Below are 16924 nucleotides of genomic sequence, written 5' to 3'. Positions count from 1 at the left end.
CTACAACCTCTGCCTCCCGGGCTCAAGTGATTCTCCTGCCTCGGCCTCGTCCTGAGTAGTTGGGATTACAGGTGCCCGCCACAACCCCCAGCTAGTTTTTGTATTTTCAGTAAAGACAGGGTTTCACCATGTTGACTAGGCTGGTCTTGAACTCCTGACCTCAGGTGATCCGCCTGCCTCAGACTCCTGAAGTGCTGGGATTACAGGCATGAGCCACTGCACCTGGCCCAAATTTTTCTTTTTTAAAAAATTTTTAGTAGAGATGACGTCTCACTATCTTGCTCAGGCTGGTCTCGAACTTCTGAGCTCAAGCGATCCTCCCGTATCAGCATTCCAAAGTGCTGAGATTACAGGCGTGAGCCACCAGGCCAGCCTCTGCAATATTTAAATTTAATAATAGACACATATTTTGGTGGGTTTTGAGATAGGGTCTTGCTCTGTTGCCTAGGCTGGAGCACCAGGGCATGATCATAGCTCACTGCAGCCTCGACCTCCTGGGCCCAACTGATCTTCCAGCCTCAGCCTCCTGAGTAGCTGGGACCACAGGTGTATACCACCACACCCAGCTAATTTTCAATTTTTTTTCTGTAGAGATGGAGTCTTCCCATGTTGCCCAGGCTGGTCTCAAACTCCTGGACTCAAGCGATCCTCCCACCTCAGACTCCCAAAGTGATGGGATTACAGGGATGAGCCACCATGCCTGGCCTGTTTATTTTATTTTTAGTTAAAAATAGATATGGGGTCTTGCTATGTCGCCCAGGCTGGTCTCAAACTCTGGCTCAAGTGATCCTCCCACCTTAGGATTACAGGCATGAGCCACTGTTCCTGGCCTGGGCACATATTTTGTAATCAGGGGAAAAGCAACAAAAATCAATACATGCTCATGGTAGAAAATACGAAAACACAGAAGATAACTTTTAAATAATTATTCATAATCCCAATCATTATTTACATTTTGACATATAACAGATTATTTCAAAATTCTGTCTTCGAGTGTCACTCTGGGCACTGAGTCTGAGCCAAGGCCTCATCTGTTCAAAAAGCCACAGGTGATGACGACCAGCTAAGAAAGCTACTGCCTATCAGGCTAAAGAATCTCTTTTAATAGAAACTGTAATAAATCATCAAATATTTCTAAATGGCTAACTATTTAAGAGAGAACAAAAGAACAGAGCAAAAATGATTCTAGAAAAATCACCTTAAAGGAAATCCTCAGCTGGGTGCAGTGGCTCACATCTGTACTCCTAGCAATTTGGGAAGCCAAGGTGGGAGGACTGCTTGAGCCCAGGAGTCCGAGGCCAGCCTGGGCAACATGGCAAGACCCTGTCTCTACAAAAAAATGTTAGCTAGGCATGGTGGTGCACCTGTGGTCCCAGTTCCTTGGGAGGCTGAGGCAAGAGGATCACTTGAGCCCAGGAGGTCGAGGCTGCAGTGAGCCGTGCTCACACCACCGTACTCCAGCCTGGGCAACAGAGCAAGACCCCATTTCCAAAAAAAAAAAAAAAGAAACAAAAGAAAAGAAATCTTCAAATATGGCTTGGATTTAACTGGTTTTATCATTATCATCATTACTGAGCAAGAGACAGCATCTTGCTCTGTCACCCAGGCTGAGTGCAGTGGCACAATCATAGCTCACCACAGCCTCAAACTTCTGATTCAGACCCTCCCACTTCAGTCTCCTGAGCAGCTGAGACTACAGGTGGGTATCACCATGCCTAATTTAAAACAATTTTTTAGAGATGGGGTCTCACTACATTGCTCAGGCTGGTCTCAAACTCTTGGCCTCAAATGATCCTCTTGCCTCGGCTTCTGGAGTAGCTGGGATTACAGCAGGTATGAGCCATAACCCCCAATTTAATTGGTTAATTATAATAGCAAAATTTTACCATCCCATTACACTACAAATAACTTTTTTTTTTTTTTTTTTTGAGATGGAGTTTCACTCTGTCGCCCAGGCTGGAGCGCAGTGGTGCAATCTTGGCTTACTGCAACCCATGCCTCCTGGGTTGGAGCAATTCTGCCTGAGCCTCCCGAGTAGCTGGGATTACAGGTGTGCACAACCACGCCCAGCTAATTTTTGTATTTTTAGTAGAGACGAGGTTTCGCCATGTTGGCCAGGCTGGTCTTGAACTCCTGACCTCAGGTAGTACACCCACCTCGGCCTCCCAGATGCTGGAATTACAGGTGTGAGCGACCGCGCTCAGCCTGCACTACAAATAACTTCTAAAATGTAGCTGGTGCCTCGCTATTTGTGGGGATTGGTTCTAGGACCTCCCATGGATTCCAAAATCCACAGAAACTCAAGTCTCTGATATAAAATGGCACAGTATTTGCACATCGCCTATGTATATCCTCCTGTATACTTGAAATTATCCCTAGCTTGGCCAGGCGTGGTGGCTGACACCTGTAATCCCAGCACTTTGGGAGGCAGAGACAGGCAGATCACCTGAAGTCAGGAGTTCAAGACCATCCTGGCCGACATGGTGAAACCGCATCTCTATTAAAAATACAAAAATTAGCCAGACATGGTGGCAGGTGCCTGTAATCCCAGCTACTCAGGAGGCTGAGGCAGGAAAATCGCTGGAACCTGGGAGGTGGAGGTTGCAGTGAGCTGAGATTGCACCACTACACTCCAGCCTGGGCTACAGAGCGAGACTCCGTCTAAAAAAAAAAAGAAAGAAATTATCTCTAGCTTACACTACACGAGCTAATACAATGAGTGAGACTCCGTTTAAAAAAAAAAAAAAAAGAAAGAAATTATCTCTAGCTTACACTACACTAGCTAATACAATGTAAATGCTAAATAGTTGTTATACTACACTGTTTAGCGAATAATGACAAGAAAAAAATCTGTACATGTTCAGTACAGGAGCAATTTTTTCCCTGAATATTTATGATCTGCAGCTGGTTGAATCCATGGATGACGAACCCATGAATATGGGTTGAATATGGAGGACTAGCTGTACAACTTTCAAACTGCTTCTTGATTCTGATCCTGATATGGCTAATAAAGCTTCTATCAGATCAGCCCTCCACAAATAAAAAGTACTAACTCTAAACAAAACAACAACTACCTAAAGACACCACAAAGTCAGATTCTAGAGGGGAAGTCAACAGTTGGGAGAAAGGAATGGCATGAGTTGAGTTTCCCATTTTTGTGGCTCATAATCTGAGAGCAGTAAAGGCTGAACTCCCACAGAAAACTCAGTCTTTTTGGCCTGAAGAACTAGAGAACAGTTTGGGGTAACAATAGCTGCCAGAAAACAAGGGAGAGAAACAAGAGCACTAGAGAGTGAGAGTCCCAACTTCTATATATAAACACTGCCCAAATCTCTGGCAGATTCCATAACAACACACACAAGGCAGACTCCAAGCGGCCTAGTTAAGGATAAAAGAAACCGAGTGAGATTTAAGATGCCACCCAAGAGACAGACTTTGTAGCTTGAGAATAATCAAATTAACTGCCTATTAGAACAAAACAAGTCAATACTCTTTGGAGAAATATAACAGAATCCACAGTCTTCATAAAATAACATTCATAAATGTCCAGGATACAATCCGCAACTCTCAATATACCAAAAAACAAATCAAGTCAAACTAAAAAGCCAAAACCAAAACCAAACAACAAAAACCAGGAATATTGTGTTTAATTCTCAAAAAGAACAATCCTGAGACGACCCAGATGTTGCTGTATTAGCAAAGAATTAAAAACAACCATTATAACTATGCTCAATGACACGATGGAAAATGTTCTCAAAATGAAAAATGATAGGAAATCTCAGCAAAGAAAAAATGAAAGAAGCAAAAGGAAATTGTAGAACTGAAAAATATAATACGTAAAATTTAAAAATTCACCAAATGGACGTTAACTGTAGAATGGAGATGAGAAAGGAAAGAGTGAGTGAATATGAAAATGCATCAAATGATCCAATCTTAAAAAGGCAGAAAAAATAGTTGAAAAAAACAACGAATCTGTGGGTCTACATCAAAATGTGTAAGATATGTACAACTGGAGTCCTATATGGAGAGCAAAGAATCGGAAAACAAAATCTGAAGAAATAATGGCTAAAAATGTTAAAAATATGGCAAAAGACAAAAAAATTTCAGATTAAAGAACCTCAGAAAACTCCAAGCAAAATGAAAACAGAAAACCACATATAGATTCATTATGGTCCAATGTCTGAAAACCAAAAATAGAAAAAATTTTGAAAACAGAGAAAAACAAATGAAAAACATAAAGAAACTATGACATAATAAGTGTGTGTTGTTTAAACACCACTAAATTTGTAGTGATTCTGGCTGTGTGTGATGGCTCATGCTTGCAATCCCACTGCTTTGGGAGGCTGAATGGGGAGGATCGCTTGAGCCCAGAAGCTTAAGACCAGCCTGGACAACATGGCCAGAAATCAAGAAACAGTAACAGACAACAAGAGAAAAACCAGCTAAGTCAAAAACTGGTTCTTTGAGCCAATAAAATCATTAACCCTCTGGTAGGTTGGTAAATGCATCCCCAAAATATATCTATGTCCTAGTCCCTGGAACCTGTGAATGTTACCTTATATGGCAAAAGCAGGCAGAGGGTCTTCAGAGATGTGATTTTTTCCTAGAAAAAAAAAATTCTAGTAACACTTGATCTTCAATCCCACATAGCAACTGGCCACAAAGAAAAAAAATCACCTAAGCTGAGCAGGTGTTTTGCAGTTTTCCACAGGTCCCACCATTTCCTGTTATCTTTCACTCAGCCTGTTTTACTCACTGGCATTACTTATCTGGTCTGTGTAAGCATTTGTGTCTGTCATCCCTGAACTAAATAAATGAATACATGCTTATTGCTTAAATAATGCAAAAGGTAAAAGCCACAAAAGAGTATCTTCCCTACCACATAAACTTTTGTCTCACAAAATAAAAAACATTTTACATATAAAAAATGCTTCTCAACAGAGAATGCACCTGTGAATTTGCCAGGATTCATTAAGGGGGCCCTCGTTCTTTATATAGACCAGTGCTGTCCAACAGAAATTTCTGTGATGCTGGCAATGTTCTATATTTGCAATGTCCAATATGATAGTCACTAGTCATATGTGGCTATTGAGCACATAAAATGTGGCTAGTGTAACTGAGCAACTGGATTTTAAAGTTTTTTTTTTTTTTTTGAGATGGAGTCTCACTCTGTCACCCAGGCTGGTGTGCAGTGGAGCAATCTTGGCTCGCCGCAACCTCTGCCTCCCAGGTTCAAGCGATTCTCCTGCCTCAGCTTCCTGAGTAGCTGGGATTACAGGCACACACCACCACACCCAGCTAGTTTTTCTGTATTTTTAGTAGAGATGGGGTTTTACCATGTTGGCCAGGCTGGTCTCAAACTCCTGACCTCAAGTGATCCACCCGCCTCGGCCTCCCAAAGTGCTGGGATTATAGGTGTGAACCACTGCGCTCAGCCAAATTTAAAGTTCTTTGTTAAGAATATCATTCCTACTCTTCCTCTCCTACTTCTCTGAACTTCCCTTCTCAATCTTCTTCACTGCTTTCATCTCTTCAGCCAGCTCCTGAAATACTGGTATTTACCAGAATTCTATTATTTTCTCCATCCCTGGATGATTTTACCCTAAACCAGAGATTTAGCTATAACCTAGATAATCACTACTAATCTGTCATCTCTAGCTCTGGACTTATAATTACAAATGTCTATTTCTTCAAATACCTATGCCTATTAGCCACAGACATGTCTAAAAATAAACTCTTCCTCTTTATAAACCTGCTTTTCTTACAGTCCTTATTTCATAATTGTATTACTAACCACTCAATTTTTCAAGCTACAAACCTGGGTTATCACTCTTGACTCTAACCTCCTGCCCTTTCCCAAGAAATGTCCATTCTTATACCTAGGATTTGCTTTAACATACTCTAGAAGAGCGGGGAAAGTGCGTGGGAAAGGGAGAAAACAAGACTGACAAAATATTGACATCAGATGAAGCTGCGTGATGGGTACAGGAAGGTCACTGTACTAGTCTGTCTACATTTGTCTAAAGTATTCTATAATAAAAATGTGAAAAATAAGCTCAAGAGACCCCTCCACCCTTTCTCTCTTATTACCTTAATTCACTCATTAGGGTTTATATGAATTACTGATACTGAGCAAACCTCTTCTAATTGTTCTTCCTGCCACCAGTCCCCTTTTTATTTTCTTTTCTGAGACAAGGTCTCACTCTGTTGTCTAGGCTGGAGTGCAGTGGTGTGATCGTAGCTCACTGCAACCTGAAACTTTCGGCTCAAGCAATCCTCCTACCTCAGCCTCCAGAGTATGTGGGACAACAGGTGTGTACTACCACACCTGGCTAATTTCATTTTATATATTCTGCAGAGACAAGGTCTTGTTATTTTGTCCAGGCTAGTTTCGAACTCCTGGCCTCAAGCAATCCTCCTGCCTTAGCCTCCCAAAGTGTTGGAATTCCAGGTGTGAACCATCAGTCCCTTTCTAATCCCATTTCTACACTCAACTCTCCTATTATTTTACTTAATTACCTTGCCATTCTTAAAGACCCCTGCTAGCTCTGTTCAAAACACATGGAAAAAAGTCCAAACTCTAGCATGGTACTCAAGCCCCTTCAAAATATTGCTATAATTTACTCTTTCAGTTGTTACTGTCTATACTGCATTCACACTGACTGATCTATGCACTGGTCCCCCAAATTTCCTTATTTAATCTTCATCTGGGCCAATTCATCTCTGAGAAGCCTTTCCTGGCTCTCCTAGGCAGTTAGTCACTTCCTATAATACCTTTTTTATACTATTTAGTACTCATCAAGCTGCACTGTAATTTCAGTAAAGGCTTGTATAAATGAATCCCCATTTTAACACTACCACCATGAAATGTTTTACAATAATTTCCAGAAAAATGGAAACTGCCAGAGCAAAGAATTTAGACAACTCAACACCTAAAGAGTATCTTTTAAAGAAACACTGGCAGGGTAAACAGTAGTGTCATGGTTTAGAGCAGATACGGACAACCTATGGTATATGAAGGCCAATTAAGAAAAAAGAGGCCGGGCATGGTGGCTCACGCCTGTAATCCCAGCACTTTGGGAGGCCGAGGCGGGTGGATCACTTGAGGTCAGGAGTTCAAGACCAGCCTAACCAACATAGTGAAACCCTGCCTCTATTAAAAATACAAAAATTAGCCAGGTGTGGTGGCAGGCGCCTGTAATCCCAGCTATTGGGGTGCTGAGGCAGGAGAATCGCTTGAACCCAGGAGACAGAGGTTGCAGCAAGCCGAGATTGCACCACTACACTCCAGTCTGGGTGACAGGGTGAGATTCCGTCTCAAAAAAAAAAAAAAAAAAAGAGGCTGGGCACTGCGGCGGCTCACACCTATAATCCCAGCACTTTGGGAATGGAGGCAGGAGGATCAGTTGAGCCCAGGAGTTCAAGACCAGCCTGGGAAACACCAAGATGTCATCTCTACTAAAAATAAAAAGTTATCTGAGCATGATTGGTGTATACCTGTACTTCCAGCTACTTGAGAAGCTGAGGCAGGAGAATTTCTTGAGTGCAAGAGTTTGAGGCTACAGTGAGCTATGATCACACCACTGCACTCCAGCCTGGGCGACAGAGTGAGACCCTGTCTCAAAAAATAAATAGCTGGACGCAGTGACTCACGCCTATAATACCAGTACTTCGGGAGGCCGAGGCAGGTGGATCACTTGAGGTCAGGAGTTTGAGACCAGCCTGGCCAACATGGTGAAACTCTGTCTGTATTAAAAATACAAAAATTAGCCAGGTATGGTGGTGCGCGCCTGTAATTCCAGCTACTCAGGAGACTGAGGCAGGATAATTGAGTTAACCTGGGAGGCGGAAGTTATAGTGATCTGAGATTGCACCACTGTACTCCAGCCTGGGCAACCGAGTGAAACTCTGTCTCCAAAATAATAATAATAATAATAAAGAAATAAAGATAAAAATAATAGTTTATGGGCAGCATTTTAACAGGATATTTATTTTTTAAAGTCAGCATTCAAATGTTGGCAACAGTACTTAAACACTACATGACCAAAGACTGGTTTGGGCTAAAATTTTGTAAACTTACAAAACTCTAAAACTGAGTAAACTATTCTTGAATGTCCAAGATTATGCAAGAAAATAATAAGTCATAGTTCATTTTCCTTTTTTTTTCTTTTTTTGAGATGGAGTCTCACTTTGTTGCCCAGGCTAGAGTGCAGCGGTGCGATCTCAGCTCACTACAACCTCCACCTCCCGGGCTCAAGCAATTCTCCTGTCTCAGCCTCCCTAGTAGCTGGGTCTACAGGGGCACGCCACCACACCCAGCTAATTTTTGTATTTTTAGTACAGATAGGGTTTCACCATGTGGGCCAGGCTGGTCTTGAACACCTGAACTTAGGTTATCCACCTGCCTCGGCCTCCCAAAGTGCTGGGATTACAGGTGTGAACCACTGTGTCCGGCCCCATTTTCCAGTTTTTAAATGTGAAAAATTATAATGCATTAAACTCGACTCCAAGCCCCCAATTTTCTAAATCTTAAATACACAGTAAAATACCTAAGTATTAGATTGAACCACACGAAACTGCCATTTTTACAGGTTAAAAATTAGTCAAAGACCAGCAGTTTCATGGTTCAACCCAACAACAAACCATTAGGTTAGGAAGTAAATTGCTTCCTTGCTCAAACAAAATGGTATCAACAGTTATTTTGTATGTAGAAATGTCATTTCCATAGTAATATCTTATTTGCTTTGTTTCCTTCCCTACCATTTTCCCCAACACTTCCTCAATTTCTCTGGGATTCATTTGTATACTAGAAAAATACAGTGGCTAAACATAAAAGGCACGGTGGCAAAATGTTCAGGACAGGCACACGATGCAAGACAATGGCTCACACTGTACACAGCTCAGGCTGTGAGAACGACAGCAGAGATATATATTCCCTTTATGTCACTCAACAGGCGTTGCAAAGCATTTACAGGTGATTCTGAGGTCCTACCAATTATTAGAAATGTAACTCAAGACTTTTTCCACCCATAATTTTGTTTAGAATGCTGTAGAGTTTCGGGATGTAAATAAGATTTTCTCCCATATAAACGTGGGCTTGAAAAATAAAAATGAATTGAGAGATACATATTCTATGAGTTATTAAAAAACAGGCCTCACGGTGGCTCACGCCTGTAATCCCAGCACTTTGGGAGGCCGAGGCAGGCGGATCACGAGGTCAGGAGACTGAGACCATCCTGGCTAACACGGTGAAACCCTGTCTCTACTAAAAATATAAAAAATTAGCTGGGCTCGGAGGCAGGCGCCTACAGTCCCAGCTACTCAGGAGGCTGAGGCAGGAGAATGGCGTGAACCCGGGAGGCGGAGTTTGCAGTGAGCAGAGATTGCAACACTGCACTCCAGCCTGGGTGACAGAGCGAGACTCAATCCCCCCCAAAAAAATAAAAATAAAAATAAAACGGGATGTTCTACTGGGGCAAAGAAAGTATATTCATATTCAATTTCAATGCTGTGTGGCAAAAAAAAAAAAAAAAACTTTGTTAAGATTTTTTTGAAGCTGCTTATTTGCTTTTCCCTAAACTTGTAGGCTACATAATTGAGATGTGTGGTTCACTATAAAGTGCCTCCTAACCTTTTACTCTTTAGAACAGTGATTCCTCAAGGGGGTGGGGTGATTAGAAATCTTGGCACTGGGGGAGGGGGAAAGAGAGGGGGAATATGAGGTTTGAAAATACAGCAGTATTTGATCCCATCACTTTTTCTGTGTAGTTACATATGTATTTATGTAGATATGCACATGTATGTATGTATGTGTATGCATGCACACACATGCATTGAATTTCAAATCAGATTCAAGGAGGGCATGAGAAGCCTGGGTTGAGAAATACTAATTTGAAATAACAATCTTTTTTAAATTGCAAAAGAGGCAAATGGTAAGTACTTCTCAGTCATTTGTGAAATTTCTGACTCCATTTACATCAGCCATTTGTTTCTTCTTGACAGTATCCCCTACAGAAAATACTAACTGAAGGCGGGGCATGGTGGCTCGCGCTTGTAATCCCAGAACTTTGGGAGGCTGAGGTGGGCAGATCATGAGGTCAGGAGTTCAAGACCAACCTGGCCAACATAGTGAAACCCTGTTTCTACAAAAAATACAAAAACTAGCCGGGCATGGTGGCAGGCGCCTGTAATCCCAGCTACTCAGGAGGCTGAGGCAGGAGAATCACTTGAACCTGGAAGGCGGAGGTTGCAGTGAGCTGAGATCACGCCATTGCACTCTAGCCTGGGCGACCGAGCGAGACTGTCTCAAAAACAAACAAACAAACAAACACCCAGAAAACATTGAGTGCTTACTATATATACCGGGCAATGTTTTAAATGCTTTACATTTATTAACTAATTAAATCCTTAAAGCCCTATAAGGTAGGTGGTTATTATCTTTATTTTACAGATAAAAAGTTCTTAGAGTTGGTATGCAGTAAGGACTTGAACTCAGGAATTCTGGCTTCAATACACAATGACACTTCTACATTTTATTTTCAGTATGTCTCCACCAGTCCATTTCTTTCTAGTTCCCTATCAGCACGCTCCCTTCTTTGTAGCAACCAGGCAGTGCTCACATACACCTGTCAAGCAAATCCAAATGACCACTCCTCTTCTCCTTTGCCAGACCTATCCAGCAAAGGATCAGCAAACAGAAGAGAAGGGCCTACAAGTAGCCAGGCTGAATTTGGCCAACTAGGGCCTCAGTCCCATTCCCCCTACAATGCACCTCTCCTCCCTCTAGTAACTTGGGCAATTCCTGAAAATAGATTACAAAGCTAGGTGTTCTACAATTTTTAACACATGAATACATGCACACACATACAACCTGCATATGTACATTAAGAGAAATATTTCAGGCCGAGCGCAATGGCTCATGCCTGTAATCCCAGCACTTTGGGAGGCCGAGGTGGGTGGATCACCTGAAGTCAGGAGTTCAAGACCAGCCAGACCAACATGGTGAAACCCCATCTCTATGAAAACTGCAAAATTAGCCAGGAGTGGTGGCACATGTCTGTAATCCCAGCTACTTGGGAGGCTGAGGCAGGAGAATCGCTTGAACCTGGGAGGTGGAGGTTTCAGTGAGCTGAGATCACGGCCATTGCACTCCAGCCTGGGCAACAAGAGCGCAACTCTGTCTCAAAGGGGAAAAAAAAAAAGAAAAAGTCTTTCTCTCCACTCCCTGGGAGCAAACACTGCCAATAATATGTTATTAATAATTATAAATTATGTTTATAATTATGATTGGCATTACAACTTTTTTTTTTTTTTAGATGGAGTCTAGCTCTGTCACCCAGTCTGGAGGTGCAATGGCACGGTCTTGGCTCACTGCAACCTCTGCCTCCTAGGTTCAAGCGATTCTTGTGCCTCAGCTTCCTGAGGAGGTAGGACTACAGGCACGCCAGCACGAGCAGCTAATTTTTTGTATTTTTAGTAGAGACAGAGTTTCACCATGTTGGTCAGGCTGGTCTTCAATTCCTGACCTCAGGTAATCTGCCCACCTCGCCCTCCCAAAGTGCTGGGATTACAGGTGTGAGGCACTGCACCTGGCCAAGCATTATAACTTTAAATGTCTACCTCTATTTTTTGATATATCAACTTTAGACGACATTTATCTTTTGAGTCCCAAGTATGGAAGATAAAGAGCATAGTTACCTTCCATTAATCTCCCCTCATCATCATCCCATTTTTAAAATATTATTTTCCTACTGTCAATGTTAACAACTTGCATCCTATAATCCTTCCACGCTTTGTCCTTGGAGGATTCTAAAGTTTACAAACAGACAGTATTTAGAATATTATGATTATGTATATATTTTACTGGAGAACTAAGCATGGAAGGACCCATAAAAAGGGAAATATTCCATACAGAGCTACTAATCTAATAGACCAAAAAAAAAGGGGGGGGCCAAAGAATCAAACAAGCATCTAATAACATTCACTGAGCATTTACTATGTGGCAGGCACACGTTAAGCACTCTACATACATTGCCTTATTTAATTCTCAAAACCACCATTTAAGGAAGAATTATTATGAGCCCAACTTTGGAAAGAGAAACTAAGGCTAAGGTTACATACCTGGCAAGTGCCCAGATCAGGTAGTATGGAGCAGGGCAGAGATTTGAATCCACGTATGACTCCAGGGCCTGAACTCTTCACTATACTGCTTGCTCATACTACTCTTTCACTTTCATTTTCCTAACAATGTCTAATTAATGCCCTGAATAGCAGAGGGAGTGTGTTATTCACAGAGATTAAAATCATTCTGTCTAGGCTGGTGCTAGGCCCGGTGCTCACGCCTGTAATCCCAGCACTTTGGGAGGCCGAGGTGGGTGGATCACCTGAGGTTGGGAGTTCGAGATCAACATGGAGAAACCTCGTCTCTACTAAAAATACAAAATTAGCCAGGCGTGGTGGCGCATGCCTGTAATCCCAGTACTTGGGAGGCTGAGGCAGAATTGCTTGAACCCGGGAGGCGGAGATTGCGGGGAGCCGAGATCGCGCCATTGCACTCCAGCCTAGGCAACAAGAGTGAAGCTCTGTCTCAAAAAAATAAAAATAAATAAAAAATCATTCTGTCTAGATAATGAACTTGTTTTCAGATAGATGTTCTCTTCCAAATCTTTTAAAACTATCACAATGACACTGTGTTCAGCCTTTCCACTCACCAAATCTGGGAAGCATTAACGATTATGCTTTATGGCTGGATTTCACAATACAGTATATAGAAACAAAGTAAAGGTCTCAGAGTGACTTTTCCTGTTCACATATTAAAAATCACGAATGGAACGCTGAAAGCAGTAGTCTAATATACGAAAATTATTTAAAACTCAGGAATTTAATACAATAAATGAAAATTCTTTGAGGATACAGTTATCTCTTTGTTCTATCTTTAATCATGTTTTTCAATTGGGGATAAATTAAAAGGGCTATTGAATTATCCAACAAGATGATGTTTCTTGCTACATTATATACACTATGCAGTAATACACTGAGCAGTTTCATTCCAAGTTATCTTCAACTCTATTTCTAAAATTTACAGGTGAAGAGAACCTCATTTACAGACCAACTCTCTCCTTATGATTCCAAGCACAGATGATTATATTACTGTGCAAGACACGGAGCCACTAAACTCATTCAAAAATAAAACTATCACGGACCAGATGTAAATCAAGCCCTCCTGACACTAAATTCTCTATGGTAAGAGGTCAAGGGTCTGGCTTATAATCATAACCTAAACCTTGACACCGTTTCAGCGCAATACATTACTATTCCGAGTAACTGATAGTTTCTTTCCACTACAGGTGTTCTTCAGTAAACTAGTACACAGTACCTCATCTACAACTCAGAATCGGCATTTAAATTACAGGAGCATTCAAACAGATGTGGGTAAAAAGGGGATGCCAATTTCAAGAGCAGCTCTAGAATTGAGTCACTCATTCTATCAGATTCCCAAAGATGTCTTGAACTCTGTAGATATTTGTAAATTGGCACTTTTAATTTTTTTTATCCGTTTGTTTAACGTATCTGTCACTCTAAGCTGTGAGCTTCAGTATAGAAGAGGGTGTAACATTCACATTTGTATCTCCTAGGACTAGCAGTGTCTGGTATATAGCAGGCTTCGAGTGCCTGTGTGGAATTAACCACAGAAGTCCATGCTGCAAACAAAGGCAAACGGAGAGGAGGCATTTTAGTTGAGACGTTAAGGAATCAATTACCCTTTAGAAACAGACCTTGTGCCTGGCCAGGACAGAATACAATAATTGAAGGGGCCTCACGAAGCCGGAGTCAGGCATTACAGCCCTATCTTCCTTAACTCTCCATTGGGTCTACGCAGTGTGGCCGCTCGCCCTGCAGAGACAGGCCTTCAGGCCCCCGATCCCTGCGTCCAGACGGGGGTGCAAACACCACAGAGCTCAATCCAGCCTCAGCCGTTCTCCCTTCCCAGCTCCAGCCCAGCTTCGGCCCCAGACTAAACCCGGGCCGCGTCTGCTCGCTCCAGGCCGTACCATGACAGGGCAATTCAGGTGGCCCACAGGCGAACCTGGTTCACTCACCTACTTGGTAGAGCCTACCCTCGGGTGAAAAAATGGTAATGTGGCGGTCAAAACCGGCGCTGGAACCACGGGACATGTTGGTAGAAGCACTACTTCAAACACAATCCCTGGGCCCCGTAGCTCCCGCACCAGGCACACAAGCACCTCCCGGAAGTTGCAGCGACTGCTTCCGGGGTACCAGCCGCGTTTCTTCCGCTCTTGCATGCCGAACTCACGGCTCTGGAGCCAGTTCGAGCACTGAGCTCTGAGGCCCCGCCCCCTAAGGGGGTGGTGGAGTGAGGGCGGGAGGACTTTGAAGGTATGCGCCTGCGCCAAGCAGGCCTCTTGAGTGGATAGACGTGAAACTTGGGTCGTGGCGGTTTCAGGCTTTCATCTGGAGAATGAATTGACTATACCAAGGACGAAAAGGCTTCCTGGGGGCCCAGAATAGCGATTTGCCTATCAGTGTGACCTAAATAGAACGTGTAATTAACAAGTCTCTTACATGCATCCTGTGTCTTGGTCAGACTGCTGGCTTGCCTTCTTCCTAACCTCTTTTATCCTCCACTTTCATTCCTATTACGGGGGAAACAGGTTGCAGCTGCAGCTGCAGCCGTTAAATTTAGGCACTGAAGGAAGCGGGTTCAAACAGCCGCTGGAAAGAACATTATTTTCTGACAGCCAGGCAAGATCTTCCTTTGGCCAGCAGCCCCGACAATTTTTAGTCATTTTTTTTTTTTTTTTTGAGACAGAGTTTCGCCCTTGTTGCCCAGGCTGGAGTGCAATGGCGCGATCTCGGCTGACTGCAACCTCCCCCTCCTGAGTTCAAGCGATTCTCCTGCCTCATCCTCCCGAGTAGCTGGGATTATAGGCGTGTGCCACCAGGCCCGGCTAATTTTGTATTTTTAGTAGAGGCGGGGTTTCGCCATGTTGGTCAGGCAGCTCTCGAACTCCTGAGCCCAAGTGATCCACCTTCCTCGGCCTCCCAGAGTGCTGGGATTACAGGCGTGAGCCACAGTGCCCAGCCAATTTTTAGTCTTGAAAGCGGAGGCCGGGCGCGGTGGCTCACGCCTGTAATTCCAGCACTTTGGGAGACCAAGGCGGGCGGATCACGAGGTCAGGAGATCGAGACCATCCTGGCTAACACGGTGAAACCCCGTCTCTACTAAAAAATACGAAAAAAATTAGCCAGGAGTGGTGGCGGGCGCCTGTAGTCCCATATACTTGGGAGGCTGAGGCAGGAGAACGGCGTGAACCGGAGAGGCGGAGCTTGCAGTGAGCCGAGATCATGCCACTGCACTCCAGCCTGGGCGACAGAGCGAGACTCCGTCTCAAAAAAAAAAAAAAAAAGAAAGCCTAACTCCAGCCTGGCCAACATAGGAAGGCCCCGTCTCTACAAAAAATAAAATTAGCTGTGCGTGGTGGCGCGCGCCAGTAGTCCCAGCTACTCGGGGGGCTAAGGTGGGAGGATGGCTTGAGCCCAGGAGATCCAGGTTGCAGTGAGCTATGATCACGCCACTGCACTCCAGCCTGGGCGACAGAGGAAGATCTATCTAAAAAAAAAAAAAAAAAAAAAAAAAATGTGGAACTGAGGTTGAAATACGAGTAATGGGGAATGAGGTTAAGCACCCTTGATTAATAATGAACTACAGCTGAGGGGATGGGGCTTAGAGCAGCTAGTGTTGCATGGATTAATGAGAGTAATTCCAAGCTGGCGAGGTAGCTCCGGGAGAACAGCAGGTGGCTTTTCAAATCGCAAATTTGTGCCTATTTTGACTTTCCCCAAGGCACACTCCCATTTAATGAATACAAAATGCAAAACATAATGTTAGGATAGTTGTTTTTCTCCCCAGATAAAGATGGTTTGTGTACAAGGAAGGCAAGATAACACTAATGTTTGTGGCACTGTAATGCCTGCTGTAATACTGAGGTAGGGCTTACTCCTTTAATGTATTTCCTAAACTAACTTTCTATTTTAAAGAAAAAATGTTCTAAGACCTTCATAAGGGAATTCCAATTTCTCAAGTGTTTTTTAAAAATTAATTTCTATTTTATTAATCTAAAAAATCCCAAACTGAAACATGGTTAAGAAAACGGTAAATGCATACAGCATCTCGGGCACAAAGGGTACTTACCAGCACTGGCTAGTTCCCAAGTGGACTGATAAAAGTTTTCCCTTGCTTCTGGTTCAGGTCCCTACTCTCAGGACCAACTCCTCTTGACCTTTTGAAGACTTTTGTCTTCTCAGACTCTGAAAGAGCCTGGTATACTGTAATTCCTACTGTTTGCCTGCATAGTCAGAGTTCTCGGTAAGGCTGCTAGGAGGATGAACTTAGTCTCACAGCCTCAACAGCTGGCTCTATACTGATGTCTCCTGAATTTAGGTCTCTAGCTGGACCCTTCTCTGGAACTGGATCTTCTCTAATTGCCAATGGGATATTTTTCACATTGAGACATATGGCACCTCAAAACCCCACGTTTGAAAGAGAACTCCTTATCTATTCCCTCTCAAGCGAATTCCTGCCCCTTGTACCACATTTTCCAAGTCTTCAGAGCCAAAACTTTGCAGCAGTCTTAATTTCTTAATACTTCTCCCCCTCTGCCTTCATTTGTTCCTGCTCTGCTATTCTGCCTTTTTTTTTTTGAAATGGGGTATTGCTCTGTCACCCAGACTGGAGTGCAGTGGCATGATCACTGCAGCCTTGAACTCCTGCGCTCAAGTGATCCTCTGGCCTCAGCCTCCCAAGGAGCTGGGACTGCAGCTGCACACGAACAGTCCTGGCTAGTTTAAAAAAATTTTTTTTTAGAGACTAGGTTTCACTGTATTGCCCAGGCCAGCCTCAAAC

The 16924-nt window shown here is 43.2% G+C and overlaps 1 protein-coding gene across 7 annotated transcripts in view; it reads right to left on the bottom strand.

The window, feature by feature from the left end:
- Nucleotides 1-16924, bottom strand: part of PSMA6 (proteasome 20S subunit alpha 6) — a 39092-nt gene that overhangs the window by 10975 nt on the left and 11193 nt on the right. Inside the window, exon 1 of one of the 7 annotated variants that reach the window (XM_063792675.1) lies at nt 14100-14360. The exons of 2 other annotated variants lie outside the window; for them this stretch is intronic. Coding sequence is in view for 1 of the 5 variants with exons in the window: in NM_001246657.1 (NP_001233586.1) it covers nt 14100-14175 (76 nt within the window). In the remaining 4 variants the exon portion in view is untranslated. Of the gene's footprint in view, nt 1-12120; nt 14361-16924 lie in introns of those variants that run through there. 4 more of the 7 variants (XM_063792673.1, XM_016925747.4, XM_063792674.1 and 1 more) reach the window with 4 other exon arrangements.

Source organism: Pan troglodytes, chromosome 15 (genome assembly GCF_028858775.2).
Source record: "Pan troglodytes isolate AG18354 chromosome 15, NHGRI_mPanTro3-v2.0_pri, whole genome shotgun sequence".
In the NCBI taxonomy this organism is placed as follows: domain Eukaryota; kingdom Metazoa; phylum Chordata; class Mammalia; order Primates; family Hominidae; genus Pan; species Pan troglodytes.
Note: the sequence above shows the minus strand (reverse complement) of the source record. Positions and strands in the feature narration are given on the sequence as shown.